The sequence below is a fragment of the Ammospiza nelsoni genome, chromosome 13, assembly GCF_027579445.1.
Source record: "Ammospiza nelsoni isolate bAmmNel1 chromosome 13, bAmmNel1.pri, whole genome shotgun sequence".
Classification (NCBI taxonomy): domain Eukaryota; kingdom Metazoa; phylum Chordata; class Aves; order Passeriformes; family Passerellidae; genus Ammospiza; species Ammospiza nelsoni.
Window position 1 is genome coordinate 17,899,488 of NC_080645.1, and position 18,484 is coordinate 17,917,971.

Below are 18,484 nucleotides of genomic sequence, written 5' to 3' on the forward strand. Positions count from 1 at the left end.
GAGTACAGCTTATGTCTTTATTTCTCATTTATTGAGGCAGCACTGTCTGTGCTCTGTCCTAGGCAGGGCTGAGATGTTACTCTGAATATACCAGAGGAAATTTTAGGGAACAGTCTGTGCTGTCAGAGAAGTGCACTACAATAAAGTGGTATCTTTTCTTCTCTCACTGATGGTTTTCTGAAAATGGTTTCATGTTACTGGATGACAAAAAAAGGCAAGCAAGTGTAATTTCTCATGAGGATAACCTGGAGATGATTCTTGGCTAACTTCCTAAAGAGTGCCTAATTGCTTTTAGGTTTTCTGATTCTATCTTCTTCTTGGAAAATAATCACAGTTGGGTTGATAAAAATGACTTATTTTGGAAAGAGTGCAATCCCCTTTTAGCTCTTCCTCAAAGCCCAGAGATACATGGATGTCTGGAGAATTCAGGGGGAAAACCTCCCTTGCAAATACAAAGGAGTGCTTATAATTTTAATGATTTCTCTGATGTTTTGTCTATTGCAGGAAATTAACAAAGGGTGATTGGAGTTCTTGTAAAGGCTGAGGCAGAACTTACAGCCCTTGGCTTAATTTACAGGTTCAAATTTGCCATCAGTACAGACATTCTTCACTCTGAGGTTCTTTTTTCCACTTGAGAAAATAATGGGAGATTTAGCTGAGCAAATTGTTGTTATTGTTGCTGTTGTTATTATTATTGTCTTTTGCTGGCATTGAATTTGAGGAATGATGTGCAACAGTTTTTTGTTCACTGCCAAGAGATGATCTTCAGGATCTATTGTCTATCTCTGAATTTACAATATTTACCATTATTATATTTCTAAAAACAAAATCTCCAGCAGCTTAGAGGTAAAAGATATTTCTTACTTTTCTTTAATAAGTATACACTTTATTTGACAGGAATTATTTTCCCTAAAGGTCTATTAAACAAACAGTTTGATGACAAAGGAGAGGTTACACAGCTTTATTTTCACTTGTACAAAATCCTTTTTTGCCTTAATTCAGTTTATGCCTGTGAGTTCAGAGATCTTAATTCACAAAGATACTTGGCTGCATTTCTAGCTTTAGGCAGAGTAATGGTTTTGTTGTCTTTACTGGGACAATTCTTGTGCTTCAAGTTGAGTGCATGAAGAGAGAACAGGCTGAAAGAAGAGGATTATCTTGACCTTTGTACAGGAGCTCTGCAGAATTTATAAGAGGAAAATCAGTTTGCCCAAATGAATTTTGTTTAAGGAAGTTCAACACTTTCTGCATCCACAAGTGACATCTTGACAAGTGTTCATGTAGCCATCATTAAATGTATGAAGGTGTTTATGTTCTCTCAGAAGCTGCAGCAATAAAAGTAAGTAATTTTTTTTCCCTACAGGTCCTATATGTGCTTAATCACTAGAATACTGTTTCTATCTTGCTTAATGACTCATTTGTTGAAACAGATTCCGACCTGTTTTATGCTGAAATGATTTTCCAGGAAAAACCTCGTAGGGCAGAACCTCCCTACAGAACCTGAAACACAGAGCTCTGACACAAGCCACAAAAGAACAAGAAGCACAGGGAGCAGGAGCTCTCAGGAGCCACAGCTGAAAAAGACTGAATCAGCAGGAAAAACAAAACAGTAAATTGAAGAGTTCTGTGGGAAATTATGACCTGAAATGAAAAACAGATCTGTGACCAGCAGAGAAAGCTGAAACAGAAATTGGAAGCGTAGAAAAAGTGCTTCATGCTTCTAGACAGTGAAATTGATGTTCCACTTGGGACAGAAGGATATCACTTGTATCCAGTTGGGACAGCAGCTCTTGGATATGACACATGGCACTTCTGGCTGAAGGAAAGTGCTGAAAGCAAAAAATACTGACTAGTAAATTACTGGAAAGTGCAAAGAAAGCCCATGGGAAAAGTGCCAAAGAATTGAAAAACAGTGCAGGATGAGGTAACAAAGACATTCCTGAAAACCTTGTGGTTGAACTGGAAGCTTCTACTATGCTGGAAAGTCAGAGAGGCTTGAAAAAATTATAAACATCAGGAAAATCACTGAACTCTAAAGGGAGCCATGAAAAGCAATGACAAAAGAGATCTCATTACCAAGGAAAAACCAAGAAAGAGCTTGGTGGTGTATTTCAAAGAAGTTGTGACCAGGCTCAGCTTCACCACATTTTAAATGAACTGGGGAACCTGAACCTTTCTTCTGCCTTTTTTTTTTCGTGTTAAGAAAGCAATCCAAAGCACAGGCTGCATCCATCATGCTGAAATACATAGAGCCAGCACAGTATGAGAGGGCAAAAGCTTCAAGAAATGGAGAGGAAGTAAGAGAATGTCTGTGAAGAAGTGATTTAGCTCCAGAATGGGAGTGTGGAGCCAACAATTTGATGTCTGTGATGAAGGTCCCACACACTGGAGGGGTGTCCTTGCTGTGTCCTGGGGACAGGGACACTGCAGCAGGTGAAAGGTGCTGTGAATGTAGGATTTGAAGGAAGACAAGCTGAATTTTTAGAGACTGGCTGTTCGTGTTGCTGATTACCATGGCGTGATTGTTCTCCAGGAAAGCCATCTTCTTTTGCCATTGAATATTGACTGTGCAGAGTCACCACGTATCATGAAGAGATTTAGATGGTAGTGCACACGTGAGATCTGCAAAATCCCCAGGAGAAACATCAGGAGCAGGCACAAAGTGCTCAGTGAGGGCCAGCAATGGCCCAGCTGCCAGGAGGATGCTCAGGATCATTTCTCTGCTGCTGTTTGCCACTGGCATGGGCTGCCTCTGGAATCAGGGTCCAGATTCAGTGCAGACTCTGTACTTGCCATGGAATAAAAGGACAGGGCACTGAGTTATTGTGAGGTGGCTCTGAAAAGCCCTCCCTCTTCCCCTGGAAGAAAGAACTGTCCTGGCAAGGGTAGGGTGAGCTTAGCCCCACATCAATTAACTTAAATCCATTCTTGTTGGAACACAGATGTCATGGTGATGCAAAATCCTGACAGTTTGGAGGAGCCTTCCTTTTTCCAGGAAACTATAAGAAGGTGAGATAATGGTGTATATTCATAGCATGAGTAAGCATGGTAGAGAGAAATAGATAATAATGTAAACTCAATGGCAATCCTGGGTTACTGTACAGCTTTTAGAGCTGGAGACATCTGAAAAGTGTAAAGAGAAAAGTAGGTGTTTTTCAAGATGAGTAGTTGGCACAGGATGATAGAAGTTACCTTGTCGCAAAATTGTGCTGAAAAATCCTCAAGCAGCAATCTGTCATTGCTGGTGTCAGGGAAGTGCAGAGGCTTTGTGAAGTGGGTACTCCATGCTAGCATTTTTAGATCAGAACCTCCTTTTTGGTGTGTATCATCTACACATTTACATGGAATTTTACTCACCCACATGGTCACCTTCTCATTAAAGGAAGCCTTCAGTACTTGTATTTTATTTCAAAGCGATAAACTGAGCATTGATTCAGGCAGAATCAGTCCTGCCAAATCAGCTGTTCTGCAGGGGTGTGGGTGCAGACAGGTGCTGTGTCCCTGCACCACAGTGGGTGGGTGTATAAGGAATGCATGTGGCACCCTCAGCTTTCCAAATATTCCCCACCCTGCCAGCTGGGTCTGAGGGAGGGGCTGTGCGTGGGCACAAAGCACATTTCAGTGGGACTGGAGCAGAGGGGGAGTCTGATGGAGCTTGCTCTGCAGCCCCCAGCCATGGTGGCCACCCCTAGCCCAGCTCTGCCTCATCCCCACAGGCTGAGGGGAGCCAGGGCAAACATCAGGCTGGGGTGATCACTTCTGCCCCTCATCACACTAAGGAAAAGCTCCAGCTCTCTGTAGTGTGAGAGCTCATGCTCTAAATGCCAGCACATTTGTGATCATCTAAGTGTGACAGAGACCAATAATGGAGAGAGCAAAATTCTCCAGGAAAATATTTAAGAAGATTCCTTAATGGACAGCAAGGTATAGCTGACCAGAGCAGCTTGCTAATAAAAGCAGAAGTAAATGGCAAAGAGAAATGAAAAATATTTTTCCTTTTGTGCACTGGTGGGAGGATGGGTGGGTGAGTGTTCACAAGAGTAATGAATGATGGGCAGCCCTTGAGGGTGATGTTGCTTTAAGACATTGGCTTAATCTCTGGTGTAAACTACCTGCAGAGCTATGTAAACATTTTCACTGTCTGGAAAAGTGTATATTCAAGAGATCTGTAATCCCTTAAAGCCCCAAAGGCATAATGGAATGGGAATGTGCTCTGTTTCATGTCAGGTTTGCACCAGGCGCTTCCATTCTTTGTGTCTGAAATCAGATAGAGCAGCACCACGTTGTCTTAGCAAACCAGCTACATCATGTTAGCTGGGGCTGTGGAAGGCTTGTCTCTCAAATCACTCACCAGGGATTTTTAAACAGGGTTAAATATGCATGGCTAATTTGTATCTTAATCCCTTTGGCTGGCTGGCTTTTAATTTTTTATTTATTGTTTAAATAACTTCCAGAACACAGCACAGTAGGTATTAAATCTCTTTAATATATTTAATTGATTGCTTTTTTCCCCCCACACACAACTTGCTGTGGCTATCAAGCCAGTGATTGCTGCCAGAACCAAGGTGAGTGTCATCACTGGAGATTAGCTGAAGACTCAATCTCAGGTGTGCCACCTTTGTTCGCCTACCAAAGTGCCCCTCATGCAAACCAGCAATCATCTGCTCCCAGCACCCCCTGAATGTCAATTTATTGTGGGTACTTACTGAATGTGGAGTAGGTAAATAGGTAAAGGTGGGCACTAAAGCAGAGAAAGTAATTTGGGTTTTTTTGTTGAAAGAGGAAGGCTATCCATAAGTGATAAAGCCCAAGACAGTTTGTGTTCCACAGATTAAATAACCCTGGCCTGACTCATTTTTGTCACTGCCCATCATAAACCAGTTCCACTGAAACTACACCCTAAGTTTTTTAAGCAGGAAAGCCCAACTATTCCTCATAAAAGAAACTGCTCCTTTTCTCACTGTCGAGGAAAGTGTACTTTAAAGATATATTAAAAAAAAAAAAAAAAAAAGCAGTTAATCTTTTCCTGGAGCCAGTCCATTCCTGGGGCTGTCAATCATTATCCAGGCAGCACATTGTTCAGAAGGTGGAGCTGTCAGGCAGGAAGAATGAAAGGTAAGGAAAGGAAGGCTCCTGCTCCTTGCTGATGCCAAGGGTAAGTGAGATTATGTCAAAGCTTTAAACAGAGTCCCCTTTCTCTGCCCCACCCCCTGCTCCTATATAACACACACTGCGTTTAGCAATACCTGCTTCCACCCGGGCACGGTGGGGTGAGTGCTGCCTGCTCCCCCCCTGCTGATGGATGCTGCAGCCAGCAGCCCCCTTGGCTGGCTCTGTGCAGGTGCCACCAGGCTTTTTGGGGTCACCATGGCCCGCAGGAGCCCGCTGCACAAAGCCAAGGTGCTGCTCTGCAGCCTCCTGCCTGCCCTGCTCTGCGTGGCCACGCTGGGGGCTGGCCAGGGGCTGGGGGTGTTTGTGGCCGTGTGCCTGCTCTGCTCCGTGTGCCTGGGGGACAGGGACCTGCTGCCCGTGGGGGACAGAGCCGTGCTCATCACAGGTAAGCTGCTGCCAGGGCTCAGGAACCAGCAAAGCCTGCCTTTTCTCACAGGAATGGGCAAAACCCTGCCTTTTCTCAAAGAAAAGAGCAAAACCTGCCTTTTCTCACAGGAATGGGCAAAAACCTGCCTTTTCTCAAAGAAAAGAGCAAAACCTGCCTTTTCTCACAGGAATGGGCAAAAACCTGCCTTTTCTCAAAGAAAAGAGCAAAACCTGCCTTTTCTCACAGGAATGGGCAAAAACCTGCCTTTTCTCACAGGAATGGGCAAAAACCTGCCTTTTCTCAAAGAAAAGAGCAAAACCTGCCTTTTCTCACAGGAATGGGCAAAAACCTGCCTTTTCTCAAAGAAAAGAGCAAAACCTGCCTTTTCTCATAGGAATGGGCAAACCCTGCCTTTTCTCACAGGAATGGGCAAACCCTGCCTTTTCTCACAGGAATGGGCAAACCCTGCCTTTTCTCACAGGAATGGGCAAAACCTGCCTTTTCTCACAGGAATGGGCAAACCCTGCCTTTTCTCACAAGTGGGCTGGAAAACTTCTTGTCCTCGGGTTAGTGCATGCTTGTGAGGGTTCCTTTTATCCTTTGCTGCTTGTTTTATTTGCTTCGGCAGAGATGGTTTTTTTTCCAGGTAAATAAGTGCTCTGAAATTAAGTAGGAAAGCATCTTAATAGATGCTATTATTTTTTAGTGTCTCATTTAATCTTTACAAGTAGCTTTTTAGACGTACTTGTGAAATTAACTGGTGCAAGAAGCATAGGAATACTTATGATGGTTTAATTTTTTAGGAGAGACAGTAATTCCCAGGAGCCCTCAGAACACTACATTCATTCATTACTTTTGTTTACTTGAATTAATTGTGCTGGTTATGGATGTAGAGTTGTCTTTTGGGGGGGTGTGTGTACATACTGTACACTGTGTCTATCAATGCTGAGGTTTGGTGCCATCTCTTTGAAACTCTCTGTGAAATGCTTTAGGAGGGAGTAATTCACCAGCAGAGAAAGTTCAGAGCTAATTAATTCAGTCGCTATCACCACTCTGATCTGTTCAAACCCCACTTTTATTTTGCAGGGATGGCGTTTTTGCAGTTTTATGGCTTTTCTCCTGCTTCCTCTAAAACTTTAGGTGTTGTTTATTTAGATGTTTCTTATTTGTGTTAATCAAACCTTTAAACTGGAGTGCCTGCTGACTGCTTTTTGCACTCTTAATTTGCTGGGTTTTGTTTTATTTTCTGTGTTTTTTCCCCCCTCTGGAATGCTGAATTAGCTTGCTTTGGTTTATATATAGCAATTTCTAGCAGAATTTCATTTTGTTTTATAGGGACACCTGGAAATAATTTAGATTTGCCTAGCAAGCTTTAATACAGGGATTAAATCTAAAAGTTGAGAGAGGACAAGATCAGCAGCAAGTGCTCCCCTTGCAGTTTATCTGCCAGCTGGGTTTCTCCCTGTGTCAGATGAGGATGGATGTTGGTGTGGGCAATAGGGAGCAATCCTTTCCCACCCCTGCAGCCTCAGGGGATGTGCTTGCACTTGGGCATCTCCTTGCTCTTTGTGAGACTGCAAATCTTCAGGAAGAAGCACTCTCTGGGAGCTTATCTGCTCTGGAATCTGAATTAGAGCAATATAAGAGAGCTAGGAACATTTTGGGTATAGTCCAGTCAGGGAATGTGCTTTACTTGTACCTGTGCTGCAACTGTCCTGAAGAAATGCGAGTTGGGACATCTCTGACAGCTGATTAATTTGAGGAGACTCTTTGTCTTTATTGGAGTCCTGTGCAATCCATCAAACACTCCAGCAACTGAAACAGAAGTTTTACTCAACCTGTATTTTGGCTCAATTGCTCTGATTTTGGTATTTTTCCCCATACCAACTACAGGATGTGTGTCCCTGTTCATTTGCAGCTGCAAGGTGCCTTTAAGTAGATTTTGGTGTCATTTTCTCCAGTTTTGACAAAACCTTAGGCAGGCACTTGGTGGAAAGTGGTGACTTTGATTATTTTTTCATTTTCCCTCTGCCTTTCAGCCCCACAGGGCTGAGGAATGTGGCTGTGTCCTGAGCCAGGTGTTTCTTGAGAGCCTTTGGCCAGAGGCTGGAGCAAGCTCTGCTGCTCTCCCTGGGTCCTGCCATGTGTTGTTCTGCTCCTTTTTGGATTTTCCTTGTACCAGTGCTGCTCTGCATTATTTATTTAATAAATACTCCAGCAGCTCACTGGAGTGCCAGGATAAGGGAAAAACTGTGCCCGGTGGTCAAAATGCTTTTTCACATGGATGAGTGTGGGCATGTGAGCAAACTCAAAAAATTGCTGCAACTCTGCTGTGGATCCTCTGGCTGGGAGCATGAAAACACTTTAGTGGTGAATGCAACAGCCACCTTCCCTAAAAATTAAATTATTGCCAAGATCTGAAACAACAGGAGTTGTGAAATTCTGTCCCTGGTTAGTCTGTGTGCTTTGGGATGAATTTCTCCAGTTAATTTGGTATTTCCATTCTTGGGGTGTGATTTGGTGCATGTTCAGCATGAGTTAATTGTAAATTCTCAGTAAAGGGTCAGTCACAGTCAGTGTGACTGCTTTCCTTAAAATAAGGCTTTTCATAACCCACAAATTATTTTTGGCATAGAAGCAGGAGTGGGATTAGGAGGGAATTGTCTTTTTTTTTTTTTTTCCCCCTATGGAGACTCTTTGAATTCTAGGAGTTGGAAGAGTAAAGCTTCTCTGGACTTCAATAACCGGTCTGAAACTCAAATCATATTTGTTTTGGAATAAAAAAAACAGGGACAAACCCAGCATCAGACAATGATCAAAACAACTTTTATTGCTTTCTTGGAATTGCTGTGCCCATCCCAAGTTTGAGTTTCCTTTTATTCTGCCCATTTTCAAGTTAAAGCTGCATCATAAAACTGAGGTAATATGTAGCTGTGGCTGTGTACTTTCTGGGAATGGTGAAAGAGAAAGGATTTGATCTAAAAGTGTGGTTTTTCACTAAAAGAAAAAGAAGGAAAGTCACCCCACCCCCAAACTTAAAAATCTGTCGTGTCTGGGATATTTGCAGGCTTCTTCATGTCTCTCTAGGGAATTCAAGGAATGCAGGTTTATTCAGTCAGGTCAGGACTGGAGAAGCTTCATGTGATATTTGTAGTGTTCTGGTGCATCTTCAGCAAATTGCAGACTTCTAAAATGCCAAAAAGCTGATTTTTTTTTTTTTCTTCCTAGGAATTAAATAGAGCATGAGTAATTATTTTCTACTTTTTCAAGATGCACTGATTGATCCAGACATTTAGTACATGTTTTCTTCAAGCCACCTGGAATTAATATTTTTCACCAGTCAGGACTAAAGCCCCAGTTACAAGACAGAACCCAGAAAAGGGATCTAACATGCTTATGATGAGTCTCTTTGGCAGTCCAATTCTATTGACCACATATTTTGAATGTAGGAGCAGACCTGTGAATAACTCTGATATTTTTCTTGGTGTGCCAAAATTAGAGACTAACCCTCAGAAGTTTGTAGCAGGGTTAAGTAGGGAGTATTGCAGCTCTTCCACAAACAAGAAAATAGTAAAATATCTGGCAGGAGTTGCAGTCCTTTGTCTCACATTCAGATTTCCAGGGTTTGGGAACTGAACATTGATTAGTGAATTGTTATTGCAGGAGATGCTGGATCCCAGTGCACAGCAGCATCCAGGAACTTTCTCTGCTGTAGTTACAGTGGAGGATCTGGTGCAGTGTTGTGGAACAGGCTGATGCTTTACAGTGTAAAAGCTGTATTAATTTATTAAACTCCTAATTTTCCACCTAATCTTGTCCTCTGCAAAGCTCCTGAAGCACAGTCCCTTTGAACTCCTGCCCTGTCACTACCTGTGTCACTTCACTGGAGGCTTGGTGGGGACATGGGTGATGTGTTTCTTTCCTTATGGAGTAAGTTTCACTGCAGGTGGGAAGAATGAAAAATAGAATTTAAAAATGGAGAGAAAACACTTAAAATTAACTTATAATATTTGAAGGTGTTGGTTGATGAGGAGCTGAATGTGACCCAGCACCGTGGCAGCCCAGACATCCAACTGTGTCCTGGGCTCCTTCCAAAAACCTGGGGGCAGCAGGGGAGAGGGGATTCTGACATGGACCTGCTGAAATGAGTCCAGAGGAGGCTACAAAATCATCAGAGGACTTGGAACACCTGTCCTGTGAATGCAGATGTAGGGAGCTGGGATGGTTCTGGGGAGACCTTGGAGGCCCTTCCAGTGCCTAAAGGGGCTCCAAGAGAGCTGGTGATGAGGGCATGAAGTGACAGGACAAGGACCTCAAACTAAAAGAAAGCAGGTCTGGATCAGAGATGCTTTTAGGAAGAAATTTTAGGAAGAAATTTTTTCCCTGTGAGGGTGGTGGGGCCCTGGCACAGGTGCCCAGAGAAGCTGTGGCTGCCCCTGCATCCCTGGCAGTGTCCAAGGCCAGGCTGGGCATGGTTTGGAGCACCCTGGGACAGTGGAAATTGTCCCTGCCCATGGCAGGGGGCTGGAATGAGATGATCTTCCAGGTCCTTTCCAGCCCAAACTATTCTGTCTTTTATTCTGTCGCAGCAGCAATACTCTGTCACAGGGAGAGACTTGTGAATCAAATTATTTGTTAAATATCCTTCACTGGTACTTGATGGGAAGAACTACACAATTGTGATCCCAAAGATCACAATTGTTTGCTCTTATAGTGCTTCCTGCAGCTGCTTGGTCATTCCTTTATATGGACAAAGTTTGGGAATAAGTTTGGAAGAGGATAGAGAGGATGAGAGAAATTCTGATGCAAATTTGCATGAGTTCAATAGCTGATTTAGCACACAAATGTCATTTGGAAGCTTTCTTATGTTCTGAAAGCATTGGAATGCTTTGCAGGTAAAGCTACAGTTGCTCAGTTTTGGCTTGGTTACAGTCTGTAATAAAAAGTGCTTATCTGAGGGATCTTGTGTGGTAGAGGTGTGGATGAAATAATGCTACTTTTTGGAAGGTAGAAATAGAATCCAAGAATTTGAATGTGATAGCCCTGTAATTGCTTTGCCCATTGGAGATTTCAAATTAAATCATTACTGTGGTGGTTTTTTTTGCTGTTTGTTTTTTTCTCTTATACACTTTTGTTTTCAGAGTTCAGCCTGAATATTTGTATAAAACCAAAGTACGGCTTTATTTCTTCTCTATGTATAAAGTCAGAGAATCTGTCAGTGGCAGAGAGTGAGCTGATTCCACCAGCTCTGAGTCAGGAGAACATGGCCTGTCAATCTTTGAGGAACATTTAAAGGTCCAGCTCCTCAAACTTCAGATCTGAACCTTCCTTTCTACTGACATGTGTACTTCAGGGACTTTGTTTCCATATTTCTGTTCATATTTACGTGGCTTTCCAATGCGTGTATTTATTTTATTTATTTATTTTTTAAATGATGGTGTAGGACAGACCTACTTTATAAGGTTTTTTTGATGTTTTCAGGAAGTGACACTGGGATTGGACATGCCCTGGCTAAGCACCTGGACAGCCTGGGGTTCGTTGTGTTTGCTGGGGTTTTGGACAAGGATGGCCCCGGGGCTGCGGAGCTGCGGCGCTCCTGCTCCCAGAGACTCTGTGTCCTGCAGCTGGACATCACCAACACCACCCAGGTCAGGGAGGCCTACCTGACAGTCTCAGAGAAGGTGCAGAATGCAGGTACAGCTTTTTCTCCTCCCTTTACAATGGTGTAACAGCTTAACAGGTGCATCTCTTTGCTGTTGGCTGCACCACTGCTTAGGTGTGTAGGACATTTCCAGGGTGAAGTCTGGGTCAGTCAGGGCATTTCCATCCATGAATTCTGTTTTCTGGGACATGGGAAGATGGTAGTGACAGGTCAAGGAGTGGGGAATGTGGCTCTGCAGATGATCTCTGTTTTGGCCTGGAGTCACCATCCAGCTCGCTGGTGTAATCCTTATGGATCCTTTTCCTGGTGTGTTGCAGCCTTGTGCTTTCTCCTCTTCCCAGGGCTCTGGGGTGTCGTGAACAATGCAGGAATCCTGGGCTTCCCTGCTGATGGGGAGCTGCTCCCCATGAGCACCTACAGGCACTGCATGGAAGTGAACTTCTTTGGGGCTGTGGAGGTGTCCAAGACCTTCTTGCCATTGCTGAGGAAATCACAGGGGAGGCTGGTGAACATGTCCAGCATGGCAGGTGAGTGGGCTAAAGCACCAAATAAAGTCCTGGAGCAAATGCCAAGGAAAGTGTCCATCAGTTTGGGCTGTCGGTACACCCAGGGAATAAATGTTAAGATAATAAATCCAGGTTTTTTTTTTAGTTTGGGACACTACTCCCAGAAAACACCCTTTAAAGAAGAGTTTAATGTGGCTAAGATATGCTGTGACAAAAAAAAAAAAGGCAGTAAAATTCAGATCTTGTGTTCTAGATGGCATGAGAGATAACCTTGTGAGCTAACGTAAAGATGGGTGGTACATCACAGGTATTTCTATAACATGTTCAGGTAGAAGTCTGTGATCACATCAGTTTGGGATATCTGCTGATAACTTGGGAGCTGTGTGTCTATATTTCTCTAAAAATATTTTGGATGTCTTAGAAATACTTAGGCCTAACTTATTAGCAAAGAGGTATTTTGCCATGAAAAAAAATTAAAAATATTTTGGATTTTAACCTATGCTTTTCATTTCTTTCCCTATAAATATATATATATATATATATATATATATATATATATATATATGCATGTCTTTATAACAGGACCTTCTATTCCGGGAGAACAGTTGAGATGCTAAGATGTAGGAACTAATGTAATACAGTAATGCAGTATCTGGTAGCCAACAGCTGAGGAGCAAGAATGCTCCTTTGGAAATGAGACCTTTGAAAAGGAGGTCATGCTGCTGGAAAGTATTTTGGAGTAAGAGCTCTTAGGGGTTTGCTGGGTCATGTGCTCCCCATATTTTCCTTTGCCCTTCTGCATAGCTGGAGTCCCCCTGCATGGTGCTGCATTGCTGGGGTGACTTGTGTAGGTGTTACCTGTGCTCCCTTTTGCTGAGGATGTGGCTGCAGTCTGGCTCTGGAGCTGTTTTATCTTTATAATCCCAGATATGCTCTGTATCTGCATGTCTGTGCTCATGGTTTATTGCTGACACTCTGAAAAATCAGGACTGAATTACCAGAACCTTTCTGCTGCTGCTCTGAGGCCAGAGTTTCCTCTGTGCACCCAAGTGAAGCTCTCACTGTGGGTGTTCTGGGGTGGATATCTCAATTCCTGGTGAGAATCCCTGAACTGCCTTGAAGGAATAAATGCATTTATCCCTGTGCTGAGTAGTTTGGCCTTACAGGAGCTGATAATGACCCTGTTTAAACTCAGCTGTCTGCTGAGATGTTGCTGCACACAGCCTGGTTTGGGTGAAGAGTTTCCCCTTAGCTCAGGGTCTGGGGGTCCTTTGGTGAAACATTAGTGGAGAAGTTAGTGAGGTCTCATTGTGCTGAATCTGTTCCTGTCTGTGTAGGGCTCATTTAACTGGGCTCAGGTTAGCCTGACCTCAGAGGGAAAAGTCTGTGTTTCAATTGGCTCAAACCAATCCAGCTAGTTCAGATGCATACAGAAGAATAATTAACATCTAATTGGCCTGACTTCTTCAAGGGAATGGCTCTGTGTAAACAGCTCCTGTCATACCTTGGTCATCCCAGTACCCAGTAGCACCAGTGGCTTACCTGAAAATCCCCTGGATCTGAGCTATTTTCCTTTAAATACTCAGGCACATTGAGATGAGTGTGTAGCATTTGAAACAGAGGCAGGATGTGCCCAAGTGCCCATGCAGGCAGGAGAAGGAGGGATGTGCCTCAAGGAAAGGATTCTCCATTCTGTTCCTTCCTCCCAGCACAACTTGTGGTGGCTGTGGTGATCTTAAACCTGTGTGGTGCTAACACCAGCCTTGTGGGGGAAGTGGGAGGGCTGAAGAAGAAGCTCAAATCAAAGTATGTTTGTATTTTTCTAGCACTGAAAAAGTGACAACCTGCCAGTTTTTGGGATAGAGGAAATCTCTGCATTTGGAAGATACTGTTTTCTGGAAGCTTGCTTTTGTAAATGTACTGGGTGTTCTCTTAGCTTTCCCATCTGAACAAATGTTTCTGGGATTGAAAAAGATGGGCTATAACTATAGGCAGGGGATCTGCTTCCATACTGGGAACTCTCAGGGAGTCTAGTCACTCATGGGATGTGATTCCAGCTTTGTGTTTTCCCCACTCTTGCATTATTATTTCTCTGGCCTTTCTGGAAAGAACAGAAACGAAAGTTTGCTTGATAACACTAGAATTGAGATGACTTACCTGGTTCTAACTGTGGTTTATTGTAGGGGCTTGAAATTTGTGTTACAGTGACAAGAACAGGAGTCTAAAACTACTGCTTCACTATTTATATGAACTAAGTCATTGTGTTTCTCAAATCAACAGTCATAACTTTCAGCAGTCTTTACCCTTAAATGCAGTCCAGTTTATTTTTCCTGCCCTACAAGGTGTCTTACCAGGTGTTACTGAGCATAACTGCTGTAAGCAACTGTTCATTTACAACTTTCACTCTTTTTTAACCTCTAGCAAGAAGTGATTCCCTCACTGCCTTGTCTTTAACCACAGGGAGAGAAGCATAACTTTGGTTGTGCTATAATCTGCCTTCTAAATCATGGAAATAAAGGCTGGGAAGAGCCACTGTTGAGGTTTATCAGTTTCTATTGCTCCTGCAGGAGGCATTCCACTACCGAGGTACGCAGCGTACGGGGCATCCAAAGCAGCTCTGTCCATGTTTTCTGGAGTAATGAGGCAAGAGCTTTCCAAATGGGGCATTAAAGTCATGGCAATTCATCCATCAGGCTTCAGAACAGGTTGGTGCTTGGCATTTCGGGTTGTTCTTTCTGCCTCTCCTCTTTCCCCATAGCTCAGCAGCCTCAAACAGAGCCCTGAGTGATTCTCAGGGGTTGGATGTTTTTCCCCATTCTTTATGTGGGTTATGGAAATAAGCTCAATTTTTTTTTTTGTGAGAGATGTTCCCAGCTCTGCACTCTGCCTGCCTCCCCTCTCCTGGGCAGAGCTGTCTTTGCTTTGAGGAAGGGCAGCATTCAGGCAGTTGGTGCCTTCCCTTTGCCCCAGCTTTGCTGGAGTGGAACCTCTGAGGTGTCCACTGTCCCAGCTTTGTTGGAGCTGATGAATGGAGCAGCACTGCGTGCCCAGTTTGGGTGTTATGGCTCCCTTGTCCTGCTTGGGAGCTTCAGGTCCCCCATCTCTCCTCCCTTCCACAATATCAGAGCTCTCTCTATTGGGCTGCTCTGGCATGGCAGTGTCTGCAGCCATACCTGTCACCCTGCTTGCCTGCTGTCAATATCCTCTGGTCTTCCCCCTCCACTCCTTCCCCGTGTGCTCCTGCTGCTTTCTGTTCCAAATTCTCCTCCTCCTTCAACTGAGCCTGTCCAGGTTCCAGACTCACCTCCTGCTGCACATGCCTGCCCAGAGCATTTTTTATGTCAGTGTAAATCAAGTTGGTCTTTTCCATAAAATGCTACTTCCCTGGATGCTTCCCCTCCTAGGAAGGGGCTCTGGGCTCTGACAGCTTTGTGTGGTCAGTGGAACCTGCCTGAGGCTTCACCTTCAGGGCCCTGCTTAGCTGTTCTCAGGTTTATGGGTAAAATTTAGTCCTGGGATTTGAGATTTAAATATTTTTAAAAAAGATTTTTCTTTATTTGCAATGCTTAATTTTTGGTAGTTAGGCAATAATTCCATTGGAGAAGCCCCTGCTTTCATTCCTACACTGTGCAGATGGAGGGGACAAATAGATTAAATTTCAGTTCTAAATCTGTCCTAAGAGAATGCTGATCCTTCAGGAAACTGGTTATTGAAATACTAATGTCTCCTGTGAAAGGGCAGCTTAGCACTTGGCCAACCCAAGTGAATCCTGCTCATCTTAGTTTGCCTGTCCTCAGTTGTTTATTATAAATACTGATTGGAAACCTCCACAAAATGAATCAGGACAGAATGGCAAAGTGGGGAGGAGGGAGAAAGAAAAAAATGCTGATTTGGCTGTGAGAGAGCATTTTTAGGTAGAGCAGGGAGCCAAATGGGGCATGAACTTTGTGCTTTTTGTGTGGCACAAAGCACTCGTGCTTTTCCTCCTCTTCCAGCTGAAAGCACTGGCTGCTCACCAGCTGTGGTGTTTGTTCTTCACTGCCCCATCTTGACATCTTCAGTGTCATGCTTTTTATAAGCTACAAGAACATAAAATTTGGTGGGTGGATGGTTGATGATTTATGATTATGGTTTGTATTTATTTTTTTGTTTTTTTTTGGGGGAGGGAAAGTTCTGGGGTTAATTCTGTGGTTTTTGGGGGTGGTTATGGAATGATGATGACAGTTGGTTATTGTTTTTGATGTTAGGAAATATAGAGGAAGGTTAATTGGAAGTTTAGATCAACTCTGCCTATTAATTACAGATCCATTTCTTTAAATCCAGCCCCAAACCCACTTGCTGTGCTGTGATGTTGCTCCTGCAGGTATCGAAGGCACAGCAGAGCAGTGGGACAGGCAGGAGAAGGAGCTGATGGAGAACCTCCCTGCAGACACCAGGCAGGCCTATGGCGAGGAATATCTCCTGGGGCTGAGGAATTACCTGCTCCACCTGCCCTCCCACTGTGCCCCCGACTTGTCCCCCGTGCTGGGCTCTGTCCTGCATGCTCTGCTGGCCAGGAGACCCCAGGGCCTCTACACCCCTGGCAAGGGAGCCTACGCCCCCCTCTGCATCTTCTGCTGCTTCCCCCTCTGGTTCTACGACTTCTTCATCAGCAAGGTGCTGAGTGCTGGCTCTGTCCCAAGGCAGCTGAGGACATCAGGAGATGAAGGCAAGAACCTCTGAGGTGCCCACTGGTGTTTGTTTCACTGATGAGGGAGCTGGGAAGAGCTCTGGACAGACACTGCTGCTTGTTGTGCTTTGTGAATTGCATTAACATTAAATCTTTGTGTTAAGAGTCATGTTTGGGAAAAGCGGTGGGTAAGCATAAATAGAAAGCTATTCCCAGATGGGGCATTTTTTGAGGAATTTCGGTATTTTCTTGTTGTCTTTGTGTCCTGCTTTCTGTGTAAGGTACCTCATGAAATTATATAATTCCTGTCTGCTTCTAAGGGCGTCACCAACATGCAGAGATGCAGAACATGTTTTGTTAAAGCAAAACCAAAACCTCTAGAGAGTCACCAGCCTTAACTCTCGTAAAAAGTTAAATATATTCCTGTTGTTGAAGAGACTTAGAACTGTATAATGCAAGTCTTTTTCTCTACAGCTTCAGCCTAATGTGTTTGGGGTCTGGTGTTTTCATTCTGTTGCTGTTGAACCTGAGAAATGATTGTCCTTCCCCCCCAAATTTTGTAATGTATACATTCAGTTTCAATGCATAGTTTTAAAGTTTGTAATGTGTTCTCTTTGCTAGAATAAGTAACATAAATTGGTTGGGGGAGAATGAATGCAGACAGATCAAGATCTTTATGAAGAGAGAAACAATTTCCTTCCTACAGTACTAAAAATAGTCATGGTGGGTGTATCAGCTGCTATTTTGATCTGTCTGGTCATTCTGTGCATTGCCTGTATATGCCTGTGCTTATCTAATTGTGAGTAAACTCTGATGTCACTTCTGCTTTTTGTACAATTCCTTACTTAGGTCTGGGTTTACAAAGAATTCATGGTTTTGCCCACTTCTGAAACTTTCTTGTGTCTCCTCTGCTTTGGGGGAGTTTGTGCTCTCTTGTCTAAGATCAGTCAATCTTCATGTGGCTTTGCTGGAGTCCAGTGCCCAACTTCTGATAGATTGGGGTCCTTCCCCTTCCTTAATTTCATTCCAGGAGCACCAGGTGCCCTCCTCCACTCACCCATGGCAAGTGGTTGGGCAACACACCTGTATTTTTCCTGCCTTATTCCCTTTTTGCATTGTCTGTCACATCCTTGGGCTTTGAAAGGCTGTGATATTTGAAAGAAATCCTCATCCCCCTGACTCCCATGGTCTGGCCGTGTGTCCTGCCTTTGACAAGATGCATTTCTTTTCCAGTGATGAAAAACTGAAAGTGATCACACTCTGAGCTTTAAATGTAGCCACACTTTTTTCCTTTCCTTCATGAGCAATTTCTGTCATAACCCTATTTGTGTGATGTGCTCTTGCACCCAACTGGACAAAGTCCCTGTTAATTTGCAATTATGGCATTTATTCCATCACTCTCCTGTGTCTGTCACATCAGTTCCAGCTCCTGTAGATGCACAGAGGATGCTCAGAGGGCTGGGGCCATCATTTGAGGGATTTCCCAGTGGGGGAACCCTCCTGTTCCTGACTCTCTGTCACAATAGCTGCTTTTGCTACTGAGGTTTATCACCTGGTTTGTATCAGTGTCCTGGTTGCAGAGTTTTGCTTTCCTTGGAGGAAGTGTACTCAATGTTTTGAACTCAGGAAATCTGAGACTATTTCCCTCTCTCTGTCTCTGTCTCTCCCAATTTCACCCTTTATCTATTTCCCTCATTTTTTTACGTGCCAACAAAACTGTGTAATAAAACAATATAATATTTAGTAACCAGATGGTTGTGCCTCTTTGTCTCATCTCACCTTTTGTTGTTTTGGGGCTCAGTGCTCCATCCCTGCCTTGTTCCTTCATCAGGAGAGCACTGAGGGGGAAGGGTGGGGAGCTTTTCCAGGGAAGGGGACAAATGGCAGCGGATCCCAGTTTTGGGCAGGCTGTGATCCCAGCTGGCCCAAAGGCAGCTTTGAGCAGAGGGAGAGGTGAGTGAGGAGCTGGGGCTGTGCTGGTGCCAGCCTGGGAGGTTTGGCTGCCCCAGGCTGAGGGAGCTGCTGCCAGGGAGCCCATCTCCATCTCCATCTCCATCGTGGATGCAGGTGGCTGCTTTTCCCGTCACACCCAATTTGGGTGTAAATTC

The 18,484-nt window shown here is 44.0% G+C and overlaps 1 protein-coding gene across 1 annotated transcript; it reads left to right on the forward strand.

The window, feature by feature from the left end:
- The first annotated feature begins 5,298 nt into the window (after positions 1 to 5,298).
- Positions 5,299 to 18,045, forward strand: HSD17B2 (hydroxysteroid 17-beta dehydrogenase 2). Its single transcript, XM_059481560.1, has 5 exons — positions 5,299 to 5,557; positions 11,021 to 11,233; positions 11,543 to 11,728; positions 14,275 to 14,412; positions 16,071 to 18,045. Exons 1-5 carry the CDS (start codon positions 5,299 to 5,301, stop codon positions 16,427 to 16,429), a joined length of 1,155 nt encoding a protein of 384 aa, XP_059337543.1. The 3' UTR covers positions 16,430 to 18,045.
- The last annotated feature ends 439 nt before the right edge of the window (positions 18,046 to 18,484 follow it).